General features: G+C 30.7%; 2 protein-coding genes across 2 annotated transcripts in view; one reads left to right on the top strand and one right to left on the bottom strand.

The window, feature by feature from the left end:
* Nucleotides 1–1,092: 1,092 nt before the first annotated feature.
* LysRS (Lysyl-tRNA synthetase) lies at nt 1,093–7,804 on the bottom strand. Its single transcript, XM_085816733.1, has one exon. It carries the CDS (start codon nt 7,773–7,775, stop codon nt 5,985–5,987), a length of 1,791 nt encoding a protein of 596 aa, XP_085672859.1. The 5' UTR covers nt 7,776–7,804; the 3' UTR covers nt 1,093–5,984.
* Nucleotides 7,805–8,134: 330 nt separating this feature from the next.
* The window catches only part of Dnaaf5 (Dynein axonemal assembly factor 5), a 33,928-nt gene continuing 15,283 nt past the window's right edge, over nt 8,135–26,779 (top strand). The window contains exons 1-5 of the mRNA XM_035351433.2: nt 8,135–8,853; nt 10,655–10,865; nt 17,359–17,477; nt 17,685–17,917; nt 24,123–24,332. Of these exons, the coding sequence (XP_035207324.1) occupies nt 8,220–8,853; nt 10,655–10,865; nt 17,359–17,477; nt 17,685–17,917; nt 24,123–24,332 (1,407 nt within the window). The 5' untranslated portion in view covers nt 8,135–8,219. The remainder of the gene's footprint in view (nt 8,854–10,654; nt 10,866–17,358; nt 17,478–17,684; nt 17,918–24,122; nt 24,333–26,779) is intronic.

Genomic DNA, 26,779 nt, shown 5'->3' with positions numbered 1-26,779 from the left:
AGAACATTGAACAAAATGGCACAGCTTTAGTATTAGTCCTTTTGGCAAAAAAAATTTTTAGGGACATTTAGGCACAATACAGTCAAAAGTCGTTAATCCAGACTCGTCGGGACTTCGGCGATTCCGGATTATAGATCATCAGTTTAAATCTCGTAAGATGGCATGCAGAAATTCTAAAATTAAAAATATGAAACCGTAATTTATGAAATAAAGAACAATTATGATCTAAAGGGTATCAAAATTTACAAAAAAAAAAAGCTTAATATTTATTTGTTTACTTTATTAAACATTTCTTTCAATGCAAGTTGTTTAAGTTGCTTCGTTTTATGTGATAACACTTTTTTCTTTAATTCTATAAACAGACATAATTTCTTGTTCAGTTACAAAGTTCCGCAATTGCTGTGCCGAGAATACCGACTAACTTGTCAATGGAAATTTTTTCATTTTCACTAACCTCTCTGTCATATTCTTCATGTCTTTATCCATTTTTTGCAGCAATTCCACTTTTTGTTTGATGGACATCGAAACATACTTTCGTTTTGTACGATCCTTTGGGATCTCCAGAATCGGAAACTCTATTCGACATAATCGAAAGTTCAAGTTTACTTTTATAAAATTGCTCTTACAGTCTGCAAAAAATAATAAGCCGGATCCAATTCGAAGATTAAGGAACAACGCAATCATCATTAACTGAAATAGATAATTAGATAATTTTAGCTTATACCGTCCATTATATGTAAAACGTGCACGCGAAAACGTATTCTGCGCTTGCGCACACGCATATGCGCAGTCGTAAAAAGTCTTACGCGCACGCGTAAACGCCTATGAGCATGCGCAGAAAGTTTTTAGCTTTGAGGTCCGGATTATGGGTGTCGGAATTAACGACTTTTGACTGTATATGAAAAATTATGATAACCCTAAATACTGAGCTGAAAACATACTGCCATTTTTGTCCATGTAACTTTAATGAATTTGGTAGGTATCACAGCTTTGATGGCGGGAGGGATAAATTGCATATTTTTCTTAAAGTTACTTATGTGTTAGGAAAGCACTTAAAATATTTTTAAAAAAGCCAAAATTTGATAGTTAAAACTGATGCTTTTAATGTTACATGCAAGTCTTGACATTTTTTCATATGTCAGCTCTGCATATTATAAACTCTCCCCCCCCCCAAATAAACTCTTGTTGTTTCCTTTGCAAAGGAACCACATGTAAATTTAGACTTCTTGCATGTTTCTTAAAATGGGCAATGATCAAAATCACCATGGTCTAAAAATACTTTTTTTTTTTGCCTCATTTCGTAAATTAGAACTATAGGGATGTGTAATTGCATGAATTCAGACCAAAACCAGATTTCATTATAGCTTTTATAACATTTTTAGAATTTGTCTCGTTGTAAAAAATCTAATGTTGCTTAGATTATGGACTATTATAATTTAGTTATCAAATTTTGTAAATCTCACAATATATATAAGCTGTATATGAATAACCTTCACTGAGTATTATTACTTTTTATTAACAGTATGTTGACATAACAGTCGACTTTATTTTAAATTTTATGCAAATTTTCTACATTACTTAAACATTTAATCTAACAGAAATCTGAATTTTTTGTAATAAAAACTCTATAATAAAAGTAAGAGTACAATTTATATAAAAAATTTTGGTTGATCTTTACAATATGGTAACTGGTAGTTTGGCGACATTTTGGAGGCGATAAAGGTTACTACCTGGCACTTTGGTAATAATGTGAGCAGTACTCAGTTCCGATTACGCATTATTTTGTGTGAGGGAAATGAGAGATCATGGGATATGTCATGTGATATTAATGGACGAATTACGGTTCTTTAATCGGAAAATAACCTGGAAATTTTGTATTTGGTTTTATTCTGTGTTGTGTGAAACAGTGTTCGTGAATTTTTGGATCCCATGGCCGTAACTAAAGTGAATTCCAAATGGGTATTTATGTATGTGCTCATTTATATTTTAAGTAGTGTTTTTGAATTTAATTATATTTAATTAAATGATAGTTATTTTGTGAATTTTATGTTTGTAGGAATTTGGTATACGTTTTAGTTGAAGTAAACGTGCATGGAAATTATTTAAATATGTGACACTAAGTATTTGTAATGGTTGCGGTATGAACTCGTTGGTGACGTGTATAATGCAATAGATGATTTAGAGGTAAAAGTTTTTGGATATTGTATTTTTCGCGATCAGGTAATTTCATATATGTTCTTTTTACCGGGTTTAAAGATTGAGAAAATTATCATGTATTTTCGTGAAATTTTTCTAATTTATGAGAAAAATGCAGTGTACATGGATATAGTGAAGAGTGTGCGCAATGCCATTTTTGTGCAATTCTGGGATGTTTTTTTAAGTAAAAATAAGTCGGCTTGTACATGGTTTAGTGATATTTTAATTAAATGATAGTTATTTTGTGAATTTTATGTTTGTAGGAATTTGGTATACGTTTAAGTTGAAGTAAACGTGCATGGAAATAATTTAAATATTTGATACTAAGTATTTGTAATGCTTGCGGTATGAATTCATTGGTGACGTGTATAATGTAATAGATGATTTAGAGGTAAAAGTTTTTGGATATTTTATTTATTTTATATGTGGAAATGTTCATATTTGTAAAGGGTAAATACTTTTTCGCGATCAGGTAATTTCATATATGTTCTTTTTACCGGGTTTAAAGATTGAGAAAATTGTCATGTATTTTCATGAAATTTTTCTAATTTATGAGAAAAATGCAGTGTACATGGATAGAGTGAAGAGTGTGCGCAATGCCATTTTTGTGCAATTCTGGGATGTTTTTTTAAGTAAAAATAAGTCGGCTTGTACATGGTTTAGTGATATTTTAATTAAATGATAGTTATTTTGTGAATTTTATGTTTGTAGGAATTTGGTATACGTTTAAGTTGAAGTAAACGTGCATGGAAATAATTTAAATATTTGATACTAAGTATTTGTAATGCTTGCGGTATGAATTCATTGGTGACGTGTATAATGTAATAGATGATTTAGAGGTAAAAGTTTTTGGATATTTTATTTATTTTATATCTGGAAATGTTCATATTTGTAAAGGGTAAATACTTTTTCGCGATCAGGTAATTTCATATATGTTCTTTTTACCGGGTTTAAAGATTGAGAAAATTGTCATGTATTTTCGTGAAATTTTTCTAATTTATGAGAAAAATGCAGTGTACATGGATATAGTGAAGAGTGTGCACAATGCCATTTTTGTGCAATTCTGGGATGTTTTTTTAAGTAAAAATAAGTCGGCTTGTACATGGTTTAGTGATATTTTAATTAAATGATAGTTATTTTGTGAATTTTATGTTTGTAGGAATTTGGTATACGTTTAAGTTGAAGTAAACGTGCATGGAAATAATTTAAATATTTGATACTAAGTATTTGTAATGCTTGCGGTATGAATTCATTGGTGACGTGTATAATGTAATAGATGATTTAGAGGTAAAAGTTTTTGGATATTTTATTTATTTTATATGTGGAAATGTTCATATTTGGAAAGGGTAAATACTTTTTCGCGATCAGGTAATTTCTTATATGTTCTTTTTACCAGGTTTAAAGATTGAGAAAATTGTCATGTATTTTCATGAAATTTTTCTAATTTATGAGAAAAAAGCAGTGTACATGGATATAGTGAAGAGTGTGCGCAATGCCATTTTTGTGCAATTCTGGGATGTTTTTTTAAGTAAAAATAAGTCGGCGTGTACATGGTTTATGTGTATGTGTTATTTTGAAAAACGCATAAGGAGTATGGTATTGTGCACTTTTTCCCAATTTTGCAGTGAATATTTGTCATGATTAAGCAGTTTTGTTAGATAAAATTTGTAGCATAAGTGTAATTCGGCTAGTAGATTGTTGGAAGAAGTGTTCAGTAGATAAAAAGAAAAGAAATATGTTTTTACTTCGTGAACACAAAATGGCGGCGGGAAAAAGTAGAGGGTTGCTGTAGGAGAGTTGGTCGCCAAATTTTCGCCAAGCTACCATAATGTAAAGATCAACCAAAATTTTGACTATATGGCAAGAACTTACTGATTTCAATGTCTTTAAATGTAATTATTATAAAGTTTCGATATATTTTTATTAAGATATACTCTTATTCTGTTATAAAGTTTGGATGTAGAGAACAGTAAGCACACTTTGTGCTTACAACATTCTTTTAAAAACAGCATAAAGCAGTTATATTGCCACAGTAGTTAAATAAACTTGTAGCCAAAGGCTATACAAATCAATTTAATGCAAAGTTGGTTCAAAACTTGACCAGCATGGAATTCAATTATCAGCAATTATAATGCAAGACTGAAGACTACAAATCTTATCTTATTTAGCAACCTAGTAATGTGGCCTCGAAATGCAAAACACGGTTTGTTTTATAAACTAAAATCTTTATTTGGATTCTGGTGGGAACACAGATGGGGAAATTAACAGTAAAGATCCCAAACATAAAACAACTCTGGCTACATAATAAAGGAACATTACATTATACTTTGTTCTCTGATTAATTATTCACTACATGAAATAGTGTAATGCGTTTTTGTTTGCATCATATACGAATTATTTATTTTATTTAAATGCTGTCCAAAAGTGAACAGGATTTTGCAAACATATTGACCATATTCTTCAACCTACAGATGCAACACTTCTTCACTTCAGAAATAAGATTTAGAATTAAGAAAATAAGAAGAAAGAACAGTATTTATGAATAGAAAATAAATATATGTGTAGGCTAGCAGAAAAAGGATGCCTTCACAAAGGACTTTTTAAGAGAAACTGGCTCAGATTCACATTACATGTAAGGGAAACCACAAAAGCTCCCATACAGCCAGTCTGAACAACCAGCGTTCAGTGGCTTATCACTCCACAATTAGAGGATTCCAACAATTGTTTGAATCTTTCACAGAAATCATCAGTTATGATAACTGTTGTTGTGTATTATTACCATTGGTAAAAATTTACTCATTAATGACAATTTAATTTTAGCTTTTAAATTATAATCATAAATTATTTGTAATAAATTGAGTGATTAAAAAATACACACTTCTTAATATTTTTACGACTTACAAAATTTAATTCATAAAAAGTATTTCCGACACTGGTACAAAATTTACTCATTTAATTTGATTTCCTTCAATTTGAAATATTTTTTATTTCCTTTTAATAACAGAATCTAAGAAACTAAAGTAACATATACTAGTTTGAAATGCACTTAACCTTTTGTAAATTTCATTACTCATAACATAAAAATTAACCTTTTGTAAATTTAAAATATTAGCTAAACACTAATATAATATAACAAACAAACTACTTAAAATATTAATATTATATTTTGTAATTTAAAATATTAGCCGGCTCTAGTGTAGAATTGGGTGCCCCTTCGATTAGCGACAATTTTTTTCAAATTTCGGCAATGAAACCTCACTTCTGGTTACCATGATAGATTTAACTTTGTTTTAGCTGCCTGATTTTATTTAAATGAAAATAGATTGATGTGTACATGGACAATTTTAAGCCAGTGCGCAATGCCTAGTTTGTGCAATTCTAGGATGTTTTTTTAAGTGAAAACAGATCGATGTGTAAATGAACACAGAGTTTGTGTAATTCTTTGATTTCTTATTTTGATTTTGTATAGCGGCCATCTTGAATTGTGCCTTCCTGGCACCGATCTTAGCGTCAAAAAAGAATCGCCAAAAAACAAGGGGCACCCAATTGTAAACTTTTACCTATTAACCTTTTGTAAATATCATTACTCATAACACAATTACTGCCATAAATTCATTTACGGCAGCGTTTCCGACATTTTTTCCCGATCTTCAAAGCCGGGTCTACCTTGGCGACAGAAGTTTGTCGCCAAATCAAAAAATTGCCAAAAGGACCAATACTAAAGCTCTTCCAACAAAATAAATATGTTGCATTAAAAAACAACCTTGCTTTTTTTGGGGGAGGGGCAGTTAAATTTTCTCAGCAGTTTTTGTTTCAATTTCTTCTTTGGGTTTGACATTAGATTCTGGCTTCATAGCAGGAAAGCACAGAACTTCTTTTATATTGTTAGTGTCTGTAAGTAACATAACAAATCTATCAATACCCATTCCCCACCCACCTGTTGGAGGAAGTCCATATTCAAGGGCAGTGCAGAAGTTTTCATCAATTAGTTGTGCTTCATCATCTCCAGCAGCTTTGTCTTGTGCTTGCAGCTCAAATCTTTTACGTTGGACAACCGGATCATTTAATTCTGTGTAAGCATTAACAACCTCGGTCTTCATGACAAACATTTCAAACCTCTCAGTAAGGCCAGGGATTGATCTATGCCACTTTGACAGTGGGCTCATGATTTCTGGATGATCACAAAGAAAGGTAGGATTGACAAAATGTTCTTCAAGGAAATGTCCAACTAATTTATCCAATAGCCTAGCAGTAGTACGTGGTGGGGGACATTCAACTTCATGTTTCACACACAAATCTGACAACCTTTTATTAGATTCAGGTAAATGAAGATCTTCTGGTTTAGGTAATTTTTCTCCTATGGCTTCTTCCAGACCAGATAACATACTTACTCTTTTAAATGGTGGTGTAAAATCTATTTCATATTCTTCACCTTCAGGTCCATCTGGATGATATGTTATTTTATATGATCCTTTTAAAGACTTTACCATATTTGATATTAAAGACTCAGTTATATGCATCAAATCATTGTAATCTGCATATGCCATGTAAAACTCACAAGTTGTAAATTCAGGATTATGGGTCAAATCAATACCTTCATTTCTGAAAAGGCGACCTATCTCAAACACCCTGTCCAGACCACCTACAACAAGCATTTTCAAATATAATTCAGGTGCAACACGCATATATAAGTCCATGTCAAGTTCATTGTGATGAGTAATGAATGGTTTTGCTGTTGCACCACCTGGTATCATATTCATCATTGGTGTCTCAACTTCAAGAAATCCAAGCTGAGTAAAAAAATTACGAATATAATTTGTAACCTTAGCACGGAATATGAATCTCTGTCGAACAAAATCATTTAAGATCAAGTCTAAATATCTCTGCCTAAATCGGGTTTCTTTATCTTTCAAACCATAATGAAGATGAGGCAACATGTGAAGGCACGGTGCTAAAATTTGAAGTGATGTAGGTATAATGCTGAGTTCACCTTTTTTCGTTTTTCCTGGGTGGCCGATGCATCCAATAACATCTCCTCTTCGTATCCTTCCATTGATTTTTAAAAATTCTTCTTCGGAGGTGTAATGATTAGAATGAGCCATAACTTGGATTTTAACCCCTTCACCTCGGAGATCGTAAAATAAGAGTTTGGCTCCAGATTCTCTTTTTGCATGAACTCGACCGGCAACACTAACAGTAACATCTTTCAAAATTTCGCCCGCATCTAAACTATTATACTGCTCTATAAATTCAGTGAGTGAAATAGATACATGAAATTTATGAGGGTACGGTGATTCCCCAACTGCTTTTAACTGCTCCACAACTTGCGATCTGATCCTGAAGTATTCGGCGGCATCTGTCGGATCTTCTTGTTTTTCAACTTTCTCTTTCGTTTCCGAAGCTTTCAAAAGTTGCTGTTTCTCTTTCTCAGCTTTCTCCTTCGCCTTTTGTTCTGCTTTCAATTGCCTTTTTAATTCATTTTTCGAAATTGACATTTTTAAAGATGACTGTGCACTAACACTAGTGACACGAGTATAATTTAACAGCAATTTCGACCGGAAAAGCACACGGCATGCCATGAAAGAATCATAGTTGTAGTTTATAACAGTATTCGGCCACGTTATTATTAAGCCAGCTGCGCACCGTAAAAAGAAAAAAAAAAGACAGATTAACAACAAAAATTTCAAAGAAATGTTTAAAGCTGAGGAATGAGTATGCATAATAAATTTTTATCAGCTTGCTTAATGTCATCTATGTGTTCTGCTACTTTAAGCCCATTTTATTATAAATTATTTAGAAACATCATGATTTTCCCCCTAAAATATAAAAGGAAACTACTCGAATACAAATACTGTATATTTAGGATATTGCCTGGATTTTTTTTTTTTTAACCTATAGTTTAATTGTAATTTAACTTCAACTTCTTTTGTTGCGATGGATACCAAACTCGAAACCAAACTTTGTCACATGTGGTATTAGTAATCGTATTCAGCTTGCCAAGAACGTAAATAGTGTAGTAAATTATGGAAATAAAAGAGACTGCTGAAAACGACCTATTCGAACAGCTAACTGAATTATGTAGAAAACTAGCCTTTAGGGAAAAGAAGGATATTATTTTGCGCCGTAATGTATTGAAAGAAATAGAAAATATTATAAAGAAGGAAACGATTTCGTTTCAAGAAGATCAGAATGCATTTGAAAACATATTAAAATATATTGTTTCTTCCGTGAGTGATGACAACGAGAGGTGCCGTGAAATATCTGTTAACATTTTAAATGTAATAATTGATCATTCATGTTTATCTGAAAATTTGTTTTCCCTGATTATCGGTGCACTGGCCGCGCGTTTAGGAAAGACAGATGAAAGAGAACCTTCGGAAGAAGTTAGACTATTGGAAGTTCAGTTATTGCATACTCTTATAAAGAAATATGAAGGAGATATTTTGAAGTATTTAAATGATTTAATTAAAATTTTGTCATCTTGTATCGTTGACGATTGTCCTGAAATAAAGAGAAAAAGTTGTGAATGTACTTCTCTTTTAGCTTGTAAACAAAAAACACATTTTCATATGGTATCTTCTAGTCTGTTAAAACCTCTTTTACAAACTATATCTCACCAGCATTTTAAAACAAGGACATTGTGCATTTATGCAGTTGGTAAGATTTTATTGTTCTTTCTTCCTATCTTATTAGCCAAATTTAATCAGCAGAAGAAAAGGGAATTGCCTTGTCTTTTGACTCTCTTTCCCACTCCTTCATGCATATGTGTTTGCAACTGCAAAATCAGAGAAAAAAATAATTGATTGTTAAAAAAAGTATTTTGCTGTTTAGCTCTTATTCTAATGTATTTTTGTAACTTAATGTTAAATTAAAACTCTTTCTGGTAGTCTTCATTTTAAATACAGTGTAAATGGCATTAAAGATGTTAGCAGATAAAATTAAACTAGACTCACAGATCTTTAGATTTTGGGGATGTCCTCATAAACAAGGCAGCAGCTTGGCTGCTAGCTACATTTTTCTGCTTATGTACTTTATTTTTCTAATATTTGAAAAATATATTACATCTTTTCTCTTCATTAGCTAATCATATGTGCACTAATCAGATAATGTCTTGTTCATTTGACAAGGGAGTTAACAGACTGTAAAATCAGATTCTACCATTATGATATTTTCTTGTTGCCAAAGTTTTACAGGTTGATGATATTCCAACAGGATTAATTACTGAGGCCAATTCTCAATTAATAAATAAATAGTCATTTAACTCTCAGTGATCAATGAGTTGTTTCTCAAACTTAAACTCATTATAGTGGACTGGAATCAAAGTTATTCTGTTCCCCCTTTTGTTTTAACATTAAGTTACAAAGTTATTCTGTTCCTCCAATGTGCTCATACAAATATGACTGAACTTTTAAAGTTACCTGTTATTTTTTATTATTATTATTTTTAGATTCTTCCTGAGAAAACTTCTTGCAATGAACTCAGAGACATGGCTAGGATTTTTAGTGCATAAGGGCACCTGAAGATTTGGCACCTTCTCCCATTTGCCAAAATATAGTGGCTTATGGAAATAAAATTATATGGATACTTTACCCAAGAACATATGTCCCACTTTATCCCTCTCTATCTAAGCCATTAACTGAGCTTTAGTGCCATATCAAAATTTCATATAAAGCATTAAACACAGTGTCTTTTTTCTCTTCCTTCCCCTTCTGGTTGCTTTCTGATAGTTTAAACAAAAACAAAAAAAAAGTATTCAAATCTCAAAAGATAACATAGGTATCAGTATTTCTTTTGTGATGAATGCTTTGGTAAAAATCTATAAATATTAAAACATAATTTTATGATCTGTGCATAGAATTTACACATTCTTCTTTTTTATGCTTATATTTTTAAATTGGGTATTATTTTATTCTTAGATACTTTACTTTATATTTAATGTTATATATAATTTACTTTATACCTAGATGTCATTTATTTTTAGAAATTTGTGATTTCATTAGTAGTTTTTCCCTAAAAATTTTCAAATGGAATCTGAGTATTATGCAAAAATATGTTAGCTATATAGACTCGTGAACAATAAGATGCGTTATTCTACATAATTCGCATTATGTGATAATACTTTGGGACAAAAAATACAGCATAAAAACACATACACATGAAGCATTTATTGATCCATTTGCATAATAATTGTTTCTTTGTGACATCTATTGGAGAATAATGCAGTATTTTGTATTAAATCTCTCATTTATGTTACTGAAGACTATTCTAGACAACATGCAACTTCAAATTAAGTAAAAAAATAAATAACTTTTCCAGTTTAATTGGAAGAATACTTCTACTGGCATGTTAAGCACTATGTTTTATGTTTAATGTGGGGTTGAATGATAAGGTTAATAAGTCTTAAATTTAATTTAGGTTGTAATAGCATTTAAACTGAATTATTTCTCTTCTGTCATAGGTTCTGTAATTAGTTTTGGAAGTGCTCAAGATTTTGAAAATGCTGTTACTCATTTGGCGCAGAGACTATTTGATCAGTCTCCTATTGTACGAATGGCTGCCACAGAAGTCATTGGAGATTGGCTTTTGACATTTAAAGACCGATATTCTTTTTTTCATTATTTGATTCCTCTAATGTTGTCTGCCCTTCATGATGATGTGCCAGACATAAGGTATATTATCCACCTGAATGGCATGGCTTTTTGAATCTGCTTATGATGACCTGTATTTAAACAGCATTTACTAGCTAAATTTGAGTAATTACTGGGGAAAATGCAGAATCACCCACTTCTTGGCACGTTTTTAAGAATTGCACAAACTCGGTATCCAAGTACACATCGACCTATTTTCACTGAAAAATATCAGAATTGCACAAACTCGGCATTGTGCACTCCCTTGACTTTGTCCATGCACATGTCGATCTATTTTCACTTAAAAAGTTAAATGAAATTGACAAAAATCCAATTCTTCTTAATAAACGTGCCAAACAACGTTAAAAACGTTAAAATGCGCCAAACAAAACGTGCCAAATAAGTGGGCAATTCTGCACTTCATCCTAATTACTTACCTTAGTCCCTGTTTTCATAAACTTCCATTCATTGAGATAACACCTACATTATTAAAGAAAATTTTAAGTGATAAGCTAATACATACTAAATGATATATTATCATAATTTAAGTACATTATTATATTTAACTTTTATTGCATAGATAAGTTATCTGTGAAGAGTACCATGATACTGTCTCAGGTTGTTTTTTTTTTTTTTTTTTTTTTTAATGTATATATATATAGATCATACACATTCTGAAATGGTGCCACTAGTGGCCGAGTAATTAAAAACCTCACAATACTGGGAGTTCAATTTGGATTTGAACTCAGATAAATGGGCTGGCTAATGGTTAGTTTTAATGATTTTTCCCATGTGTTACATAAATATGATCTAGTTACCTTAGAAATTCCTCCACAAAGGCATCTCTTCCCTTAGGCAGATTGCTCTCATGAGCTTTGCCCTATTCAAATAACGTAATCTAATCCTTCTGAAATGAACAAAAGCATAAAAGCCCCCCCCATTTCAACAATATAAATGGATCCTGTGTCAAATTAAATAGTCTGAGTGCTTGCTTAAAAGATTTTAAACCAGTTTATGAAAAAAAAAAAAAAACAAATACTATCACTATATGAGAGAAAATACATTTTTATAACAAGACATATCTTGGCCAGAATTATAAAGAAAGACCTGCTAACAGAATTAGCTGTGGACATTAATGTACTTTTAATTCATATGTTTAAAAGTTTTCTTAAGTTTCCCCCCCGCCTTCCCTTGTTTGAAAGTTACTTTGACATCTAAAGTGCTTGTATATTTGATTTCTAAAATGAGCTGAATAAAATTAAAATTTTGTAACATAGGTAATATATCCTGATTATAAGACTGTGTGATAGTCATTTTTCTTTCCTTTTTTGTGTATTTTGAAGCAGCATGGTATGTTCTATGCTTCTTGTTTGAAAAAGATTTGCACCAATCATATTTTTAAAGTGAATGTACTTTAAATTTATATAATTTACTAGTGCCATACATTTAGAAATAATAATGCATAAATTCCTTATAATTCCTATTTTATTATATTGAGTGTTAATGTCAAAATTTACTGACCATTTATCAAGTTATACTGAAAGTTGTAGTTTTGTCAAAAGTTTGATTTCTTGCAATGAAATGAGGTGATTGTTAATGTAGTTTCCCACTTTTCCCCATAAAAAGTCAAATTTTTATAGCTCGTATTTTCCCATCTAAATATGAGCTAGTTTCTTGTCTAAAATCCTCTTTAAGTCATATCTCACTTAGATATCAATCATGTAATTTGCTAAAATAAATAAAAAATGACTATGTTCACTCTCCCTGCTTTGAGTAGATATTTTTGAGTAAGCATGTGTCAGGCCTTTTAAAAAATTCTTAAGCAGCTCATATAATCCTAGTCAGGTATATGCTTTATCTGCTTTGCTAAATTAAGTTATGCATATTTTAATTTACTTAATTAAGCTACTTTAAATACTTAAAAAGTGCCTAGATTTTTGGAGGTCAAACCTTTGTCAGATTGCCAGGGCCCCCGGCTTAGCCTAGTTGGGTCCCAGGGTGAAGATTTCTTTGGGGGCGCCCTCTGCTTCACTACTTCAGTAATGAAGAACTGGATTTTATGGAGGCATTTAAATTTGTATAATAATAAACTTTCTATTCAATTTTGGGGCCCGGGACAACTACCCCGTATGCCCCTGCGTTAGTCAGGCTCTGCATGTTGCAAAATATTTTAAATGCTGTGTAACTTCAGTGCATAAACTGACTAGGCATAAAACTGTCAGTTCTTTACAAAAAATCATGTATCCTTAATCTGATTTTTTTATGTGTTTTGCTGAATTAAGTTACTCATATTTCAATTAACTTCAAAATAAATTAATTAAAATGAGTAATGTAACTAAATGTAATAGAATGTTTAATTTCAAAAAGGACTTAGTTTTATGTCTGAATTTAGAGCCAAACTTACATTAGACTGCAATATATGCTGTGAAACTTCAGACAAACAAATGCTGTGCAGTGGCATAACTAGAACTCTTGGACCCCCATACAAAAAATTTTCCTGGGCCTCCCAATAAATTTACTGTGCTTTAAAAAAAATTAAAAGGGAAGAAAAAAAAAAGAAAGAAAGAAAGAAAGAAACGTTTAAAAGAAAAAAAAAAAAAAAGTTATAAGGTATTTTTCTTGCCTTCATAGCGTGCCTTTGTGGTGTAGTGGTCTGCATGCTGGACGCGTATTCCAGAGGTCCATGGTTCGATTCCCAGCGAAAGCGTTACTCATTTTTCACGTCTCCTGCTTCCAAAAAATTAGCTAATGGCTCTACAAAGTATTCCAGGTTAAATAATATCAGAGCTGATTTTAATCCCAAAACAATAACTTGTAGGGGGGAAAAAATGGAGAAATCACCAGAGACATGGAGGAGGTTTTGTTTTGTTGATGTAAGTATTTTAAGGGTCTGCTTCTAGGTAGAGATAGAGGAGATAACTACTTATGACATACTACCCACTATGAGTTGTGTAGGTGAGGTTAGGAAGCATAATCCACCAACTGTATATGATGTTGAACTGGTAATCAAAAAGTTAAATAATAATAAATCAGCTGGACTGGATTTCATCAAGGTGGAGCTTTTAAATATCAATGAAATTAATTTAAACAAAGCAGTCCATTATCCATTATTAAAAGTTAAATCCATTATTAAAAAGAAAAATTGCACTAATATATAGTGTTCTGTGATTCACTCAGTTTATGAACATGACTTATGCAGTAATATGCAAATAATAAATATGAACTTTTATAATGTAAATGATACATTTGTTAAATATAAAACATATTTATCATAAATTTCATAAAGAAAACTACTTGAACATACAATTTTTGTAGAAAATGTGCTTAGAAAGTTTTTTCTCCTTTCTCTTTTCAAAACATTTTTGATACACTAAACTAATTGAATACATGATTTTATAAAAAAAAAAAAAAAAAAAAAAATATATGAATGATAAATTTTTTTCTACTGATTTCTTTTAATTTTTTTGGTCCATACTGCTCTTCTTCTCTAATGTTTTTTCATAATTAAGTGTAATTATAACACTAGTAGCCAAAATTCGTCATTTATTAAAATTTTCTCCTTCTAACCTTCATTTTCACAAAGTTATTTATCAATACCTGGATGTTTATTTTCTCAGCCATGCAAATTTCAGTGCTCAGTAGTGATGGGTTTAGCAACTGATCTTGTCTTGTGTTTCTCAAATATTGTTTACTTATAGTTATGCTTTATTAGTTTCAGTTTTGAAAATGATCTCTCACTCGTAGCTATGGTTACAGGTAATGATTAATACAATATAAATGAATTGCATACTTCTGAATAACTGCTTGCCATGTCATAATATTTCGCCATCAATAATTTAGCTAAATCCTTAATGGATTTCAGTTCTGAAAATATTTATAAATAATAGCTGTTGTACTTCTAGTGCATTAGTAAAGTCTTCTTTATATGTTTTCTGTATTTTTGAAATGTTATTGATAATTTTTGCATTTTTTGCTTTCAGTTTTTTAATGCTGGCAGAGTTTTAGGTTCCAAAAAGGAAAATGTTATTGTGATTTTTGTTATTCCAGTTGTTCTATATTCTAAGAGTATTTAAAATATCAATAGCAGCATTAAAAAAACTGTTACTTTAAAAGATATTTTGGAATTTTCAAACCTGCTATCCTCACATAACTCATCAAAAAATGTTTTGTCTTTATTCTTTTTCATTTAGTTATTTATTATTATTATTATTATTATTATTTTTCTTCATTTTCAAATTTAGTTTCTGTGCCCCATTTATTTGCAATAAACTAAATTTCTTGAATAATATCTTGCTTGATTCTCATATCTTGCATACTGATAGATGCCTTTTAGATGTTGATGAGCGTCATTCAAGTCGATTGATTTCCATTGTAATACTTGAGTAACATTAGTAAAACGTTTTCCATAACAATTATTAAAAATAAAAATTCAAAAGATTCAATTTTTTTAACCCATTTGCAACATCTTTGTCTTGCACTTTCTTTGAAGTTAATATAATTTAATTTAATGTTTTCAGGATGTCAAAGTATCTCATTTTAATTGCTGTCAAAGAAATGATCGTCCAGCCCACCTTATAGGATTAAAATTTTGACAGTAATATCAGTCAGAAAGCAAACTCCATCTTTTTAAACATTTCTCTGAAATGCATGTAACTATTTTGAAGAATTTCAAAATATTTACGTAGCTCTCTTACACCTTGCACTTCATCACTATATATGCCCACCTCCAGAAATTTAGAACTTGTTTTCACAATAGGAAAGCAACAGCCTGGCCATGATTATCACTGATAACTTGAAAGCTGTCTTTTAGCTGAGGGGTTCGTTCTGAGGGGTATCAGAACGAAAGCATACAGCTTTTTTGTTTTGCTTTCAGTTGAAGTTCCGTTGTGTGCAATGAATAGAAGCAGTTTCATCTGCTTCTAAGGGCCTCCTATCTGCATTATATACAAAGAGGACCCTTAAAAACTTTAAAAAGACAGATTTTATTATATATAATCTATGTTTTAAGTCTTTTTAACAGAAAATTTATATTAAAAATTCTTTTTTTCTTTTTTTTTTTTTTTTTTTTTTTTTTTTTTTTTCCCCTCTCAGGAGAGATAATATCTCTCCTGATAAAAGAAAAAATTTTTTTCAATGTCTTAAGAGAAATATTTTTCAGATCGACCTAAGCATCGATATATGTATGTGTATACATATCCTCTTTACTGTGATTGACTTATTAGAGTAGCATAAATTAAAAATGGATTAGATAAGAGACATACTATCTCTCCTGATAAAAGAAAGAACTTTTTCAACATCTTAAGAGAAATATTTTTCAAATTGACCTATGCATTGATATATGGATGTGTATATATATCCTCTTTACTGTGATTGACTTATTAGAGTAGCGTAAATTAAAAATGGATTAGATAAGAGACATATTGCTGCATGGGCGATATCTTATGTGTTGCTTGTAGGAGGTATTGCTAATAGAAGCTTCATTAGAGAAAAAATTGTTATTATACAAATACTTGCTTATATATTGCATATTCAGTATTTCATTCATTTTAGCTTATTTTTTAGATTTTTCAAGGCTGTGAAATTTGATATAAATCAGATATAAGGTTGTACATATATAGACAATATTATTATTTTATTACATTTTTACAAATTTTTATTTTATATTTTTTCAATATTTTGTGGCTGCAGATTGAAAATTTCATAGGCTAAAGACCAAAAAACGGTAAACATTAAAAATTGTTAAAATTTATCAAACTTGACTATGTAGTTAAAAATAAAAGTGATATAACCAGGCTAATAATGTCCATTTCTCATAGAGATAGAAGTGAGCGTATCATAGCTACAGTGAGTGTGTCTTAGGTAAAAACTTAATTTTAATACAATTATTTCTAGAAAAAGTAGTTTATTCTGTAATTTGTTGATGTCATTTAACTGAAGTGCATATATTAGCGTAATATAATACAAGTGTGCATTACATAGGTAAATTAGTCATGAAGTACCATGATACACTATCGATATTTTTTGCTTATCTCATATACATTCTGAAATGAACCAAAACATAAAATACTATTTGATAGTTGTATTAAAAGACAAATTACCCCTTCCGACATACACACACACACACACACATCTTTCTCTTTTCAACAATATTAATGGATTGGATGTGATATCAAACCATATAGTTTAAACACTTGTCTGTTTAGAAGGTTTTAAACCAATTTATAAAGGGAAAGAAATATTAATCACTGTTTGAAAGATTTTTTTTTTTTTTTTTTTTTTTTTTTTTTTTTTTTTTGTTAGAGGCACATCTAGGTCAGATTTATAATAAAATAATTCACTGTAAGTGTCATTACGCTTTTAATGCATGTATTTAAGAGCTGAATATGTTTTAGTTTCCTACCTAGTTTCTGTATTACAAGTGTCTATGTATTTGTTTTTTTAATCATTAACAGAAATAAATTTTATAAATAGTTTAATTGAAATGTATTATATTAATAAGTCTTCTCTTTTGGAAATATATTTTTCCTAATTCTAGGATAAAAGCTTCTGATTTATGGAAAAAATGTGGCGAACAATATCTAAGTGAAAATGAAAATGATTATAAAGATCTCATAGATTTTCCAAGACCAGAACCTGAGAACTATCCAAATTCAGGTTGACACTATATCCAACTACTCAACTTCACTTTGTATTAAAACCATCTAAAATTTCTCATTTTATTTGCTTCTTAAATATATTTTTATAGTAGTAAAATTTTTATAAACTATATATGATATTAAAAAATCAATTATTCTAAAATTTATTCGTGTCATGAATATGAAATACTTCCGAGGTAATTATTTTTATTGTTATTCTTATTAGGAAACCGGCCTTTAGTGGGATGCCGTATTTTAGTTCAAAGGAATCTTCCTAAAATTCTTCCTGCATTGTTGAATGATCTTGCAGATTGGGTTGCAGAAACTCGAATCAAATCTTCAAAAGTTTTGTATTCCCTCATTTTACATTCTGAGGACAAAGCAACAATGCATTTGTCATCTATTATTGAAGGTATTATTTCCATTGCAAAGGATGAAGTTAAAGAAGCAGCTGAACAAGTATGCTTTAGTTACATTTTTATACTCTCATATACGCCCTCGCTTGGCAACAAATTTCTCACCAAATATTTTTGATTACGTTTTGAACCTAAAATATCTCCAAAAACGCGGTTTTCGCACAACCACATTTTGGACACACAATTTAAGCTAAAAATCCGAAACAAAAACAAAAAATTAGATAGCAAAAACATTAATTTTCTAACCAAAAATATTTGACAAGAATCCATGTACACAATGATATGTTTTAACTTAAAAAAACATCACAGAATTGTGCAATCGATGCAGCGAAGGAATCTACGAACTACGAAAATGTGGCTTAAATAAATTAACATAACAACAATACAGTTCAAGGAATACCATGTTAGAGCGTTCTGTTTAAACTTAAAAAAAATATACGAATTGCACAATCTAGGCAGCGAAGGAATATACAAACTATGCACACTTCGCCTTTAATAAATTAACATAACAACAATAAATTTCAAAGAATACCATGTACACAGCATTCTGTTTAAACTTTAAAAAAAAAAATCTACAAATTGTGCAATCTAGGAAGCGAAGGAATCTATGAACTACGCATACCTCGCTTTAAAAAATTAACAGCAATAAATTTCAAGAATTAACATAACAACAATAAATTTCAAGAATACCATGTACACAGCATTCTGTTTAAACTTTAAAAAAACATCTACAAATTGCACAATCTAGGCTTTTGCACTAATCAACAAAATAAACTAAAATAACTACAATAAATTTCAAACATTTCAAAAAAACAACAATAACGACAGAAATTCATACTAAAAAAACAATGAACATAACATTCTAAAAAATAAGAATAAAATAAAATGCACTTACCATGAATGAATGCTTCTTCGAACAGCAGAAATACCAATTTCAAACATCACCAAAAGCATCTTCTCCCATTTCAGAACAACAAATGAAAAATATATAAACCACCAAATAAAACACAAAATCTCATTTCCGATTATAAGTAGGCAACATAGCTTTAACATGTTGTGGCGTAATCTCCATCGTATTTATATGACAGCAAGATTCACTATCCACAAAATTGATAGTATCTTTCACAAATAAATGTTTAAAACCTTCTTCTCCTAAATACTTGTAGAATTTCCAGCCACCCGAAAAAATAGTTGTACCAGGCAAGTGACTAAAATTTTGCCAACACGTCTTTCATTGCATCATAAATCACTTAAATATCACACACCACATGAACCAACTAGCAACTAAAAACACTACAGTAAAATCCAAGTTTTCACTTAAAAAGGGTTGCCATAGAAACTGACATCACCCCCAAAACCATTGCACAACACATATTGCTGCATTTGGAGACCTGAAGACACATATAAGAATAGTACCTATTTTTATTCTATTGTTATTTTTTAAATAATAGCAAATAATTATGCTATTATCAATAGCATAATTATTTGCATAATGATATTTATATTGCATACTTAAAAATATAATGTCTACAGTTAAAAAATTAATAAGCTACTTGTAATAAAAACTCTTAGACTTTAATATTTCTAAAAAAATTAACTTTTCTTAAAATTGGAGTATTACTGGTGTAAATGTGTTTTTAAAACAATGATTGCAAATAGTTTATATATCTAATTTATTTGTTAAATTTTTGATTTGTTACTGTTTTTTGGTTTGTAAAATGTGCATGGAATTTATGCAAAATAAGTATTTGCAGCAGTCAGTTTTTAATGGTAAATGTTTTCTTTTAACATTGTCTTTTATTTGATTCAATTGTTGATTCTATTAATTATGCCGTTTTATGTTACAGTTTGGCTTTTAAATAGTTTATTAAAATATCAGTCTATTTTAAATATAAACTATTTCATTAAATTTTTTATGTGAGACATTTAGTGAAAATAGAATTGTAAATTATTCAACATTGAAATTTAAGACTTATACTACTGGATTCTGGACACTATTCAATGTCATCAAATGTAAATTGCTTCTCTTGCTGGTATGCCAGTGATAGGATTTATCTGGTTTGCACCAATTGGCTCAACTAGTTTTTAAATAATTTTTTTCAATAAAGCCAGTTATTACAACTGACTTATTATATTTTGGCACTTTATTGCTGCTATTTATAACTAACTTTATCTCTTATTTAGACAGTAAACCAGTTCTTACTTTTTTTTTTTTTTTTTTTTTTTTTTTTGTCATTTTACTGTTCTATAGTCTTTTTTTTTTTTTTTTCCTGAGATGACAAAGATGTTAAAAAAAAAAAAAAAAAGAGACAGAGAGAGAGAGAGAGAAAGATATACCAGTCCATCTTCTGTATTCTTCTACTTTATAAATGATTCAACACATTCCTTGCAGAGGGAATTTTTTTAGAATACACTATCTATAGATTTGTTTACTATGCATATTATAGGTATTTTAAGTTTATTGTGCAAAAGCCCTTGCATCTTGGTTCAGTCCCAAGCAATGGACCTGTTACTTGACCAGTTCTCATGGGCTTTCTCATGTGTAATGTGAATGTAAGCCAATTCTCCTTAGAAGGTCCTCGACAAAGACATGCTTCTGATTAGGCAGATAACCCTTATGTGCTTTGCTATATTCAAATAATCTAACCTATTTGTACAAAATCCTGTTTGATGTAGTTTAAATGTATTTTTATGCAACATAAATAAGTCTTTTTCTTCACTATTTCAGACATAATTGTAGGAATTTCTATTTCTTCACAACAGCAAATTTATACTCCCTTAATTTTAAACAAATTTATACCTTTTCAAAAGAAATGTTTAAACTCTCTAGCTTACACTATTAATAAACTTATTATATGTTAATTTTTTAATAAATCATGTTATGTCACGAATTTTAATTATTATTATGTGTTTAAAGTTATTATTATTCTAATATTTTTATTTGTATTCATGTATATTTTAAGCTGGAAAAAAGTATTCTTAAGCTGTTAAGGCTTTATTTAACTCGTTATTCTTGAGTAGGAATTGTAACAAAAGCGAGAGACGGTAGCGAGGAAACACATCTGGTTTATTGGTTTATGGCCTTTTTACTAACACTGGAGGCAGTAGGGTGTTCTGTGTCACCTTTACTAATGGCGTTTGAAATGAAAATCGTCTTGCTTTCGCTTTGTTATAGTTTCAAGTTTGCCTGCTTCAAGACAGTGGGGGGTTGAACTAAGCTTAGGTAATTGGATTCTCGTAAAGCTTAGTTCCGCTTGTTAGTTGTGGGGTCCACTTTTCTCACGTTGTGTGTACAGATGTTTTTCGGATTGCATTGCCAGATTTTCTGGTGTTTGATTCGTCATGGGTGTGTCATTTTCTCAATTTAGATAACGTAAAATTCCGGCATTGGTGTGATTTTAATTTTATGATTTTTGAAAGCTTATGAACTCACAGAGGCGGAGAAACCGAGATTTCCTGGGAGCTTGCACCAGGCTAAAGTTCATTATTTTCGGATTCTGATTTTTGAAGAAGGAAAAGAAAAAAAAAGTGGGGGCTTGACCCTCGCGGGTCTTGCTCTCGCAAGCCGCGTGAACCAGCGAGCAGCAGATATGATTTTCTCTCGGCGTTTAGCTGCTGAGAATTTGAGTTGGCATAAGGCGTAGAGCTCAGAATAGAATTTCTATTATCTTGTTCCAAGAATTGTAATGCAGATTCCCGTAGTGATCCTGATGTGGTATTCCTGGTTTTACTGACTTTGACTTCCTAATTAGATTTTGTTCCAAAGGTGCTCTACGTTTTTGGTGGGTTTCGAGGTTTCCAGAATGAAAGAGACTCGTGTAGGATCCGTCTAAAGTGTGCGATGCTGTTTATTCCGCCTGTGTCAGCTGCGTTGATTTTTTTCCCATTCTTCCATGCTCTGGAATTTATTAATTGTAAGGACAGCTTCAGTGGTGTTTCAACCAAGACATCTTTAAAATTCGCACGATCTGTCTGTCTCCATTGACGATGATTTTGTGAGTAAAGGACAGCAGGAATAATGTGGTGCTCGAGTAAACTTTGGACGCTGGACGATCTGTGGAGCTGTCAAATCACCTTATTAATCAGTTTACAAAGGTATTCCCGAGTAAAGGGAGTGTGCGGTATGGACTTCACCCCGTGAGTGATTTGTTTTTTTATTTGTTTTACTTTAATAATTATCTTAATACTCAAGGAAGAGTCATCATTTTAATGTTTGTTGAAATTTGAGCAATTACTTAAATTAATTAATCGATGTGGAAATTATCAGTGTTCTTAAAGGGAATAAATACTTAAAGTTAGAAGGTGAAATGGGAGAAATACTGGTGTTACTCTTATGATACAGTAGGATTTGATAATGTTAATCTTAATTTTTGTAAGCTGTAATTGCGTGTGACATTATGTGTTATTTTTCATAGTAAAAGTATGTGGTAGGATTACTGATCAGTTATCCATTATTTAGTAATATAATAATATTCTAGAATTTAATAAATGTGTGTTTAAAATTTAATTGTATTTGTGTATTTATCTTGTGTATAATTTACTGTGGTTTGTCATGTCCCTCCATTTGTTTGAGCCGGGAGGCTTTTAAGAAACATGGAGTTTTTATTGAATTTAGGTTACTAATATTTCCTTTTGCATAGGTTACTCACAACGCGAACCTAAAAGTTAAATTGTACTACCACTATAGAATGTTTATAAGAATGTCGATATGATATATGAATGAATTATTTGATTTTTTAATTAGTTTTGTCCGCCACCATGAATTAGTTTCAGTTAAGTTTAAAAAGTTTTAAAACACCCAAATTTTTAGATATACAACAATTATAAATTTATATATGTATATATAGCTATAATTAAAACAGAAAATTTTAAGTTGTAATCAATCATTGATTAATGCTCATTGTTGAATATCTGAAAAATAATTCTCTCTTTCTGCACTTGTTTTATCCAGTATTCCTCAGCTTCCTGTATCTCTTGTGCAGTAAGAGGACCTTCTTCACAAGCACATTTTCTTAGCTTGGGAATAAACTATTTCACCAAGCTGTGGCTCTCAACAATTTTTCCAGACTGCTGAACGTAATAATATTTAATGCAGTTTCTTCTGCTGGAAGAATCACATGAACATAAGAGCTCAAATGTTCCAAATTTTAATTAGTAATTCATATTTATAAAAATGCAAAGAAATTAAAATTATTCTTAAATTAGCGCAGGAGCTAAAGAAATAACAGCTGCACTATAAAATGATTTTTCTTTAGGGTATTGTAAACTTGTGAGGTTTCATTCCTTTATGTTCATAGAAATTGTGTTTATGTTCTTTTTTTAATCTATCTACAATATTTTTAATAAAGTATAATGAAATTTAAAAAATAAAGTTATTGTCACAGTTGATTCAAAATATGAAATGCAATGTAATATAAATTCCATTTTTTTAAGTATGGTACTATCAATGAGTCATATCTTTCAAAATAAACTATTTCATATTGAAGTATATAATTGTGTTCAAGATTTAAGAAAAAAATTGTCTCACAGGATAATGTATGCTTTGTGTTATTTTTTACTGAGTAAAAGTGATGTAGAGTCAGATCTTCTCACCCTGACATTTTAGAAAATTGAAACAATAAGGTTCACAGTTGTCATTTAAGCTATGAGTTATTATTAATTAATTAACTCCACAAACACTCTCTGCCTAAACAGAATGATGCTTTATTGAATGATTTTTATAGGGAAAATAAGCTTTCTTTTATGTTATGAATGGGGAAAACTATGGAAGCACCCATGCAGTAGCCAGCATGCAGATCTGATCCTGTATTGAACTGCCAGTATTCAATGGTCTTATTTATACGACCACTGGTAAATCAAGCAACAGTCCCATACGTGCAGGCTAAATTAAATTACAGGTTAGAAATTTATCTTGCCAAAAAGTACAGATTACACAATGATAATACTGCAGGATTTTTCAAAACAATTTCTCGCATTTTTTAAAAATTATTATTATTAACTGAATCTCCCTGTCTTTTTCTCTAACACTGTAGTATTACGATAAAATTCTAGAAACATTTTAACTATCGTATAGATTCCATTATAGGCAGTTTTTGATTTAAGAAATTATTATAATTTTCACTTTATTGTGATTGTTATTATCATCATTGCTGTTTTTTAATTATATGGCAAAATGTTGGCATTTAGTGACTATATTAATTTAAAATTTATTTTGTTATATAACTTTTTTTTATTTCTCTGTTTTTTAGGCTTTAAGATCAGCTGAACTGTTGGGTTTTTTTATAGATGCCAATCTTCTGTGTGATAGTATCATGGTTCTTATTCATAAAACCCCATCATCTGTACATTTAAGTGTGTTTGCTGCTGTGCTTAGAGGTCACAAAGGAAAACTGTCTAAAGACTGTTTTGCAGGAATTTGTAAATTGCTTTCAGATCCTTTAGTTTGTAGAGTACGAAAGGTAATTTTAATACATCTTATTATTGAATGTTGAATTGTTTTCTAAATTATTAACTGAATGTTATATAATTTTTTTCTTGCAGATTAGTGTGTGTTTCTTATCCAGATCTGAAAATATAAGCAAACTGTGTCTATTTCATTACTTGATGTCTGTATTATTACAAGATTTTTTTTAAATATAAAACAAAGTTGCATGAAATACTATTAATTTTATGGGCATCTTAACTTTTTGCAATGCAGAAAGTGATCTTTTCAAATTCAGAAAATGAAAAAAATTATAAATTGCATATTTAGAAATGCTTGAATTTTTTAATTGAAAAAATATAGGAAAATGGGTATTTTTCTGTTATGCATCTGCCATGCATTTTGACGAGTTTATTAATTGTAAACTCACAATGAAATTGTTAAATTAAACAATCGTTAAATGGGGCTAACTTGGATTGTGGCATGTGTTTGGTTTTTCTTTTCCAGGTGCCAAAGAGCATGGCAAATGCCTTACAGAAATGTACCAAAAATACTATATTAATGCAATTTTTTTTAAATGTTAGACGCTAGAAAATATTGTTTATATTCCAAATTTTTGTATGCCTTTTAATCATGGTCATTATTTATGATTTACTTTTTATTCAATGTGTATTACAATAATTATTAGCTCTTTTGTCCTGGCTGTCATGCAGACATAGCAGCATGAAATGCATTCATTTCCTAGCTGACATGCCAGCGTGACAGAGAATTTTCTTTTTGTGCGAAAGTTTTGGAACCTTTTAGAAACTAATATTGTCATATAGATGAAGTGATCGAATTAAGACAAATGAAGAGGAAAGTATTCAAATCTCAGCTTAAGACAATATTATTCAAACTGAATAAGTAACCACTTACATGCATTTGATAAACAAGCTGGAACATTTTAGATTTGGAAGGTTCTAAAAGACGGAGAACTTTTTTTAATGAATTGAATATAATGGAAATAAATGTAAACAAAAGCATAAATTTTTAGGTGACTTGCCTTTGATCGGTTTCGAACCCTGGACCTTCGGTGTCCGAATCCGACATTTTACCCACAGAGCCACAATGTACTCGATCAGAAGGAACAATTTTCACTGCATTTCCCCCTCTTGGGAAGCAGTAGCATCCCACTACAGTCTGAACTAGCTTCTTGTAACAAGTTTCCTTGAAATAATGTGCGTTCTTCCATAGTCTTGTTGTACATTTGTGCCAAGATAGGGTTTTAATCTCAATATGAATGAGAATATGTGAACAATGCGTTTTGAACTTCATCATCTTATGCTTTGTTCCATACTTTGTACTCAATACATCATGTCAGATAGTTTTCGTGTTATTCAATGTGGTCCAAAGTAATGTCTTGGAAGCTTTTGGATAATCCAACCTTTTATACTGGAGTGAAAAGACCCAGTATCCAGTACTTCTTCAATATTGTAGGATCGACAGGTCGATTTTTTTCATCATATCATTGTGTCATATAGGCTTGCACTTTGAGGATGTGGAGTTTTGCAAGCTATCTAGCTTATTCAGCTCTGTAATCAGATGTTGTCGGGATCTTCAGTACTGGGTGAAAAAAATTATGTCAAAAGGAGGCTCTACCATGAATAAAAAAGAATGTGCTGAATCCCATTGTGTCTTGTTTGGCTGAATTATAAGCAAAAGTCGTAGTATCCTAATTTCTCTGCTCAATGTCTAAATACATGGGCAACATGTTTGCCAATGTCTTGTTGAATCTTTGTGTTAAACCATTGGTTTGTGGATGGTAGGCAGTTGTCAGACGATGAGACATCTGACATAATTTATTAATTACTTGAACAACATTGGATAAGAAGTTACATCCTTAATTACTTATCATTTGGGAGGGGGCACCATGCTTCAGTAGAATTTCTTCAACTACAAATTTGACAATTTCTGTGGCTTTAACAGTTGGTACTGCTCTTGTGATTGTAAATCTGGTTAGGTAATCTGTGCAAACAATAATTCACCAGTTCCCATTTCAGATAACTGGAAAGCATCCAATTAGATCTATTCCAGTTTTGGCAAATAGTATGCTGAGGGTTTTATTGGGTAAGTTATCCTGGTGGAAGCTGTGATGGTGATTTCCATCTTCGGTACATTCGACGGTGTGATACATTTGGCATTCTCGATGGTATATTTTGTGCTCCCATGTAGACCTGGCTGAAACTACTTCCTCCTTATTTGGTTGTACGTTTGGGCAAATCTGAGATGACCGGTGGTTGGAGCATCATGAAGACTTTTTAGAACATCATTACAAAGTTGTCTTGGTACTACAAGAGCCATTGCTGTCCCATGGGATCATGGCTTCTTTTGTGCAGTGTATTATTTTTTATTTAATAATTTTGGTATGTGTCATCTCTCTTGAGAGTTCTAATGATAGACTTAATTGTTTATCCTTTTGCTGCTCTTTTCCGTAATCTGTAATGT

Source organism: Stegodyphus dumicola, chromosome 1, assembly GCF_044657685.1.
Source record: "Stegodyphus dumicola isolate Sdum_Otavi_A_Nest chromosome 1, ASM4465768v1".
Classification (NCBI taxonomy): domain Eukaryota; kingdom Metazoa; phylum Arthropoda; class Arachnida; order Araneae; family Eresidae; genus Stegodyphus; species Stegodyphus dumicola.
This window is presented reverse-complemented; position numbering and strand designations above follow the sequence as displayed.

Coding starts and splice junctions, on each gene's coding strand:
- LysRS (XM_085816733.1), bottom strand. CDS start 7,775: ATGGCATGCCGTGTGCTTTTCCGGTCGAAATTGCTGTTAAATTATACT.